The sequence below is a fragment of the Triturus cristatus genome, chromosome 10 (genome assembly GCF_964204655.1).
Source record: "Triturus cristatus chromosome 10, aTriCri1.1, whole genome shotgun sequence".
NCBI lineage: Eukaryota > Metazoa > Chordata > Amphibia > Caudata > Salamandridae > Triturus > Triturus cristatus.
The window spans coordinates 382,888,747-382,897,474 of NC_140593.1; the positions used below are offsets into that span (position 1 = coordinate 382,888,747).

An 8,728-nucleotide genomic window follows, 5' to 3' on the forward strand; every position below is an offset into this window, starting at 1 on the left:
CATAGGACAGTATGCAATTATGCGGGTGGCCTAGGAGCTGCATACACACCTCTGTTTAAGACGGAAACTTGAACATGTTTTGTGTCAAATTGGATTTTGTAAAGTTTTCCTGCGTCACAAACGATTACGTCGCAAGATTTAGGCGCTGGCGTAGGAACACGTTTATTCTAGAAAATGTAATAGACAGGATTGTCGCCTTGTTACAGAAGGTGTGAATGAAGTTGTGTTATAATGCAATCTGCTCTGAAAAGAACGTACCGCTGGTTATTTTGAGTGGACTGGCCTGTTCTGTTCGGAGAGGCCCGTTGTGGTGTGATATTGTTGCGTATAAATATCTGTGACACCAAAGTGTTGCTGTGGTTCTGTGTGGACACTAGAGTAGAGGAAGGGGTGGGGAGTGTCCAGTTTCAAGCTGGAAGACTCGTCATGGCCCAGCAAATGGGGTCTGACTGTGCGCAGACATGTTATACCCTGGCAGGCACAAACCTCGGTGCAATAAACCCCTCCTGCTGCCGCATTCCGCAAAGTACAGCAGGCTTTATAATTGTGGTTTGTGTGCACGGCCGGGTCCCTTGGCAGCCTTCCCGGCGGTGGATTTATGGCGGGTGTTTTACACCAAGGCATCCCTTTCATGTGCAGAAATGTAAACAACCCGGGGAAGCCTTTCATCTCTCTGACTATCTGAACCAGGGTACGCGGGCACACACACACACACAATGTAGCACTCATACAACACACACATTGTATGTAGCCACGCATGTACGTACCTATGTTCTCGCCTTTACTGGTACGTAAAGTTGTACCAATGCACGGCGGTGTGAGCGGCCCTCGTCGCCACATATTATGCCTGTCTGTTAGTACAGGCACTTATTACGAATACACAAACGTGTCTATGTCGTAATGTATCTTTTCTCATATTGAACCTTGTTATTTGCGTCTACAATTAAACACAAGCGCACAAAAGACCCTTTCACGCACTTCTCTTGGTCTTGTGTTTTCGGCACTCACACGCAGGTATATCGCCTTTTGCGCGCTGGCGCACACACCTTTATCCCAGGTCTTTGCCTTTTACATACACAGCCACATAGATATTTCTCCTGGTCTTGCCTTTTACACACAACACACTCACACCGAGACATCTCTCCTGGTTTTCCCTTTAATGCACACACACGCGCACACACACACATACATTGCCTAGGCCTTGCTTTTTCTATTACACACCCACACTCATTATCCTGGCCTTGCATTTTCTACACACAGAATCATCCACACACAAACATACTCACACAAATGTATCCTGATCCTGCCTTTTTCACCCACACAAGCGCAAAAGTCATCATGGCGGGTGCCCACAAGAAGTGGGCGTGGGCGCCCATGTACTATGCTGATAGCTGCCAAGCAGGGGTGATGTGTGTGTGTGTCCGCAAAGACACACAGCCCAGCACACTGCCTGCTCGACACTTGCGACTCTGACACAGCAGAGCTGAGGTCCAACTTCCAGGCACCTGGCGGGTCTGTAACTTTGCCTGCTCACTCCTCCAGTCCCACGGGGGCTCTCCCAGAGGCAGGCGCCTCGCCATTGGCCAGCCGCAGATCAGCTGGTTCCGCGTGCTGCTGTCGGTTTTGGCGCTCGGCCATCCAGAAACAAACCAGTTGGGTGACTTCTAATAGATACAGCCACATATACTAATACAAAACAAATCTGGGAGCCGCAGAGTGGGCGAGCAAATGAGTTCCTATTTCGTCAATGGCACTTTCCCTGGTAGCCTTGGCAATGGCCAGGACTCCTTCCTGGGGCAGATTCCACTCTACCCATCTGGCTACGAGGCGCTCAGGCACTTCCCAGCTTCTTATGGGACTTCGACGTTCCAGGAAAAAACCTACCCCTCCTCACCTTGTTTCTACCAGCAGTCTAACGCAGTTATCGCCTGTAACCGAGGACCTTATGAGTATGGGGCGTCCTGCTTCTACCCAGAGAAGGAAGCGCCGGGCGAGTCTCCGACGGGCAGTGGCAAGCAGCGGGGTCACGCCGAGTACCTGCACTTTTCACCCGAACAGCAGTACAAGCCGGATGGCGCGCAGAGCAAAAGTGTCAGCGAAGACTGCGGCGACCGGAAGTACGGCAGCCCGGTCTACCCCTGGATGCAGCGCGTGAACTCCTGTGCGGGTGAGTTTCTGCGACACCTTAACCTGTTTGTCAACCAATAACTTTGCAGTCATTCCACAGGCAGGAAAGGGAAATGCACGTGCGTGGTTACAGAAAGCTCCCACTTCCAAGCCTAGGCAAATAGCGCCCCTAAATCAAGCCACTCAAGTAACCCAAAAGTGAATAATTAATTTTAACAGAAAGGTGACTCTATAATTGATATTTGGATGCTTAAATATCCCTAGTTTGGGGGCCTGATGCTATATCGACATTGAAGTCATATAGAACTTACGTGTAATTCATGTTTACACCCAATACTTTCATGTAGCTGAGTAGGGGTTACCCCAAGATATCACAAATTGACAATAATTCAATTGCATTTTTGGAGTAGGTTTGAAGTGGGCAACAACGCCATTTAATGACGGCTTATCTGTCATTTAAATGAAAGAATTGTCAGTTAAATTAAGGATATTCTATTTCAGTCCTTTGCAGGGACGTTCTTAAAAGTACAATGTGAAATAAATATACGTCAAAGTTCGTCTTGCTCCAACTGGGGGAATACAGTGGCTGCAGCACACAGTTATAGGGCGCTGTTTTGAAATATGACTCTGTGTAGTAGGGTGCTATGACATAGTGATGCGACATTAAGTGGGAAACTGATCTTGCTTAGTGTAGGTTTGTTTTATAGGGCAGCCTATTCTGCAGTGTAGAGCTGCCCCACAAGATATAGGGCCAGGGGGTTTTGTGATGCTTTGTGTGGCCCTTTTTTTAATCACTGTGTTGTATTTTTTTTATTATTTTTTTTGCAGCTTCTGTTTATGGGGTGCACGGGCGGAGAGGAAGACAGACCTACACCAGGTACCAGACCCTGGAGTTGGAGAAGGAGTTCCACTTCAACCGGTACCTCACCAGGAGGCGGCGGATCGAAATTGCCAGCGCCCTCTGCCTCACCGAACGACAGATTAAAATATGGTTTCAAAACCGGCGCATGAAATGGAAAAAAGAGAGCAAACTGGCGAACTCCACCCAGCCCAGCAGCGAAGACAAGGTGGACACGCCGGGGGAGCTCGGCACCCCCCAGTAAAGGTGAACAGGCCTGCCTGGGACCCCCTGCGGCTGGCCCTAAATGTACATTTTTTGGAATTCGGATGCGGACTCTTTCATCCCTTTTTACATTTCCAGGACTTTGACTCCAGCCGTAGAGCTCTAAAAAACAAGGGAGGGGAGTTTAGAGATGAGTACTGTGCAGTGTTAGATTCCGCGTAAAAGTAGATAGAATGTGCGCGGTCTAGTATCGCAATGTCCGACTTCGCGAAAAAAAAAAGTAGTTGACATGGAACTATTATGGTCATATATGTTGCTCAGTTTGTAGCAGAGCACCCGAGCTGATCACTGACTGTACTTTCAAGAAGTAATTATTTTCACGACAAATATTTTCCGGCCAGTCACGCAAAATCCATCCCATGCCTCTTTGTTTACATTTGACGCTGCCACGACACGCGGCTTTAAAGGACATACCTGGCAAAAACACACTAATGTGCTGCGTTAAATACGCCCAAACAGTCGAGCAAACCGGAAAGTAAAAAATGGAAATGTAAACAATGTTTACCTTCTATTTTGCTGTCGGCTGGTATGGTACCTTCTCCCATATCTTATTGATTAAAAACTGGCTATTTCAAGTCAAATATTTTCACCCAAAATCCATACAATACAGGTGCCTGTAAATGTCAATATTTTCCCAGCTAAGAGGTCCATTGTTGACTGGCATCATGAAATATGAGGAAATTGCCCTTAAAATGGAGGCGATCTCCTCTCGCAGCAGAGCAGACACAGGTTGGAGAGTGTAGCCCAGACCGCTGCCTGCAAAATCCCGAAATATTCTAAGCTACAGGAATTATCGTGTACTTCAAATAAACCCTCCTAGGGCGAGGTAAACACGGTTCGGTTTCGGTGTGAGTTTATCGCCCCATATTCCTATTTCAGACGGATTTTAGGATTTTACGTTGGTGTAGAGACCTCGGTTTTTTCCAATCAGCTGTAGAATCAGACCGGGAGAATTTTCGCACTCGTTTGTTGCTTTTTTCCCCTTATTTAAAGCGCGTCATACCCGTGCAAATTCTACTTCTGAATGTATACATACACGTATATATGTATGTATGCCTATTTCTAAGGGAAAAAGGCTGTAAATCGGTAGGTGCTACCAAAACCGCAAAAAACAACGAAACATATTGGCGGCATGTTTCATATTGGCCTGTTATTGTCACACCGCAGCTGACAGGCAGCGCATTTGGTCGCCCCTAATGACACTCCGAGGGAAATGCTGTAATTTTTCCTATAATGGGAAGTAACCTCAATTCGACCCCGGCCCCTCAACAACCCCTGGCTTGGGGGGAGAAAAAAAAAAAGAGGAAAGAGAAAGTCGCCTGGTGTCCAGCAGGTGGCGCAAGAGCCCGAGCCAAAGTTTCTCAGGCGGCGCGCGCGCGCTCCCGGGCGCGCTCCCGCCCCCCAGCCGCCTCCCGACACTGCGCGAGTTTACCTCTAGAGGTCACTAGGCAGGATTTACGACTGGACAACAAAAGCACGTGACTCCGAGCCGTACCCCATATTTGGGCGCCTACGTAGGGAGAGAAGCAACTACATGTCCCAGTCATTTCCATAATTCATCATAAATTGTGCAAGGGTGCTATAGACGCACAAAACGACCCAGAGCCACAAATCAAGCACACATATCAAAAAACAAATGAGCTCGTATTTTGTAAACTCATTTTGCGGCCGCTATTCCAATGGCCAGGACTACCAGATACACAATTATGGAGACCCCGGCACGGTGAGCGAGCCCTACAGGGAGCCGGCAGGCATGCATTCCAGCCGCTACGGCTACGGGTACAATGGCATGGATCTGAGCGTGGGGCGGACAGCCTCCAACCACTTTGGTGCCAGTGAGAGGGCACGAAATTACCCGCCCAGCAATGCCAGCTCTGCAGCCGCGGCGGAGTCCAGGTACAACCAGCCCTCTGCCACCTCTTCCCCGGCTCCACCCGACCCCCTGCCCTGCAGTGCCGCCGCCGCTGTGGCAGGGGCAACCTCTCCCACCGCTGTCACCACCGAGAGCCACCCGGGACTAGGGGTGGTGGGCAAGACCGCCCTGGTGAACTCCGCCGGCAGCTCGTCTCACTCCAGCAGCACTCACAACAGCAGCGCCACCCACATCAGCAGCAGCAGGGACGGGATGGGCGCCTCTTCTGGGACTGAGGAAGACCCGACGGCCGGCGGCGAGCAGGCGAGTTCACAGCACGGTCAGAGTCCAGGCTCAGCGGCGGCGTCAGCAGCACAGCCCCAGATCTACCCCTGGATGAGAAAACTGCACATAAGCCATGGTAAATAACGCCAAACCTCTTTTTTATTTCAGGGGGTCCCTGCGAGGCCATTGCGGCAGCATACAGGCGCTAGAAAGACACCCCGAGCTTTGGCGCCCACTTCCCACACTCTGGGGAAAGTTAAAAAATATCTCAAGCCTCTAGACTAGGGAAAGGGAAAGAAATGCGCCGCGTCCTGGGTTTTGCATTGTCGCAGTATCGTAGGGAACACTGCATATATGTGAGGGGGTGTCTCAGAGCCTGCCTAAAATGACTTCGAATGGTAGAACTGTAGAACAGGTTGCATATGCCATTTTGAATCGCCTCTTCCAGGCTGCATGGCGGGTTGCATGCACAGTTGGCATGTTGCATGGGGGTCGCCCACGGTCTACAGAAGCAGCACCCATGGGCGTGCTTTGGTAGTTTGTAGCGGTGACAGTTAAGAAGTAAAAACTCTTCCAACATGTTGGTTTTTCGACCAGTTGGAAGGCGTCGAGTTCCGCTGGCTTTCCACGGCTACTCGTCCAGAAGGCTTCACAACTATACACTTTACAAACTAAACCGCATTCCCTTCCACTGTTTTACAGGATATAATACTTGTTGAATCCTGCCAGGGCACGGGTGGGCATTTGTGGGAAGGAAGGCACCCTTCCCTCCTCGTGCAGGTGCTGCTATTGGGAACCTGTAGGCAGGCGACTTTTTGACTCCAACTTAACGTGTTCCTTTCCCTCACAGACAACATCGGGGGGCCCGAGGGCAAGCGGGCGCGCACCGCCTACACCCGCTACCAGACCCTGGAGCTGGAAAAGGAGTTCCACTTCAACAGATACCTGACCCGCCGGCGGAGGATCGAGATCGCGCACGCGCTCTGCCTCTCCGAGCGGCAGATCAAGATCTGGTTCCAGAACCGGCGCATGAAATGGAAGAAAGACAACAAACTGAAAAGCATGAGTATGGCTGCAGGGGGGGCCTTCCGCCCCTGAGTGTGTCTGCCCTCGTGCCCCGGCGCCAGTGCCGAGGGGACTCTAATACTACCTAGTGTTACTTCTGTGAAGAACGTCCCGGTCCGTGCCCCCTCACCTCAACCCCGACCCCATTCTTCCCCTGTGTAGGTCGGCTGTTGTACAAATCTTTTTTTTTTTGTTTGTATGTTTGTTTTGTTTTCGAATGCCTTTGTCTTGGCACTTACATGTTTTAACTTATTTATATATGAAGCGAAGCGTGTTACTTGAAGTAACTGTAAAAAAAATAAATCCATGTTTAGTACAAACGTCATGTGATGCTCTCGACCTACTAAACGTGTATATGTGTATGAAATTGTGTATGTCTAACTAGCTACAAGCTGTCAGAAAATGACTCGAAACTACCTATGGATTCTCCGTGTACCTAGCGCCGTTGTACAGGCAAGGGTTTCAATGCGCCTTGTCCGTGTACCATTGTGTTGTGATTAGTATTTCTGTGACGGAAAGCAGTGTCTCCGAGCAGTGTGTCCTTTGCTGTGCCTTTGTATGAACTTTGCACGAACTCTTTAGACAGTGGCTCTTATAAGCGCAGTTTCAGTGATGTATGGTTTGCGCATAAAGTTGAAAAAATATATAGTCGAACCCTGGCTGTTTAATTGAAATGTGATAAGCTTTTTTTGTATTTGATTTTTTTTTTTTATTATTAAAAAACTGACTGGAAGCAACAACAACAAAAATAAACTTTCTATTGTAACTATTTTGTAATCTGATTTTTACAGTGTGTGCTGTGGGACATGTCAGTTGGTCTGGTTTAGGTTTTTATCAATCTAGTCCAGAATTTTGCCATAATATTACTAGCAGAGTGTCGTGGTGTGCAGTAATCGAGTTAAGCGAGTGCCCAAAAATAAGCAGCAGAAATAAAGTCAGGCTGAGAAGGTGAAAGTGCACGTTTTAAAAATCTATTAATTAATTGTTTCATACTCTGAAAAGCTAGAAATCTAAATAAGCTACAAATAGCATTGTTAAAAAAATATTGAAATTAAATGCACCTAAATTAAGTAACAGGGAATCTAAAACTAACATCACCCTTTCAAAACGTCCAAAATTGTCATTTCCCCATCCCTGCCTGTCTCTCTTGAGTTAAAAGTAGCTTACCTCCATCGGAGCTGCTTTGGGGACTCTCCTGAGGCTGTGGCAGCACGGAAATGGTTCTCCCCCATACGGGCGGCTTACATTAACGCCTTCCCCAAAAGTTATAAAACAGTAAACTTTATAAGCCGAGTTCCGGCTATATGACATTTGCTTGCCAAATGAATAGGGTTTTGTCTTGAATTAGCTCGTAAAATCATCCAGGGCGCGGACAGATAGGCTGACTGGCTATAAAACGTCACGTGGTGGCCATAAAGTAAGTTTTATGGTCCCGGGGAGTTGACGTCCAGCATTATAGTCCGCACAACATATAATCGTCAGTGACGCCGGACTGAGCTCGCCTGATTTGCAAGCGGCATCTGCGGCCCTGGTGGCCACTCGAGTAGCCCGTTTGGTGGTGGTTAAGGGTGCGGTGCCCACGGTTCTCACAACTTTCAGGGAAAGCCTCCCTGCCACTCCAGGTAAGTTTGGATGTCCGTTTCCTACGCCCCCTTCGGCTCTAGCGGCTTTTGTGACCTTCTTAGAGGTCACAGGGAAGAGGCAGACTGTTGCTGAAGGGAGTTTTTTTGTGATGTAAACTTTATTCACTTGCAGCCGCGGTTGTTTTGCAGGTATATTGAAAGATTTACAAAAAGTTGGTGAGACGTAGTTCTGGGAGGAGGGATGGGGGAAAGTTGTGGACTAACAAGCGTGGGGGAGGGGGGGTGATGGCTTCCGCTTTCGGTGACTTTGCATGTGTACGGTGCCCCTTTGGCACTCAAGCAGCATACAGGCTGCATTCAAACACCCGAATGTGCCAGTGAGTGAGTCTGTGGGTGTTGGCACTTAACTAGCCTGCTTCTTTGGCCTGGCGAACTCAAAGATGCTTTTGTGGCAGCACCAGGGCCGCGTCTTTGGAAAAGCACAGCAGATGCGCTGTTGTAGTTGCGCTGGCTGCAGTTGTGAGTTTGCGAGCTGTGTTTTCAAAGAGCAGGGCTATCTCTTTTTATCTCCCATCCGAGGCATGCCCACCACGCTGTAGCACATCAAAGAGAGCGGGGGAACCCAGTCTGGCTTCTTGGAGTTTTATGGCCCAATTAATGGCTGCCTCTTGGCGAACAAACGCTGACGAGGCC

General features: G+C 48.9%; 3 protein-coding genes across 4 annotated transcripts in view; all 3 read left to right on the top strand.

Annotated features, from left to right (window-relative positions):
• The window catches only part of HOXA3 (homeobox A3), a 130,666-nt gene that overhangs the window by 4,959 nt on the left and 116,979 nt on the right, over positions 1-8,728 (top strand). The window contains exon 1 of one of the 2 annotated variants that reach the window (XM_085631627.1): positions 7,934-8,074. The exons of the other annotated variant lie outside the window; for it this stretch is intronic. The gene's annotated coding sequence lies outside the window, so the exon portion shown is untranslated. Of the gene's footprint in view, positions 1-7,933; positions 8,075-8,728 lie in introns of those variants that run through there. 2 annotated transcript variants of the gene reach the window in all.
• Positions 1,513-3,230, top strand: HOXA6 (homeobox A6). Its single transcript, XM_085631642.1, has 2 exons — positions 1,513-2,167; positions 2,956-3,230. Exons 1-2 carry the CDS (start codon positions 1,729-1,731, stop codon positions 3,228-3,230), a joined length of 714 nt encoding a protein of 237 aa, XP_085487768.1. The 5' UTR covers positions 1,513-1,728.
• HOXA5 (homeobox A5) lies at positions 4,882-7,216 on the top strand. The gene is made up of 2 exons (XM_085631639.1): positions 4,882-5,523; positions 6,238-7,216. The coding sequence occupies exons 1-2, from the start codon at positions 4,887-4,889 to the stop codon at positions 6,483-6,485; spliced, it is 885 nt and encodes a 294-aa protein (XP_085487765.1). The 5' UTR covers positions 4,882-4,886; the 3' UTR covers positions 6,486-7,216.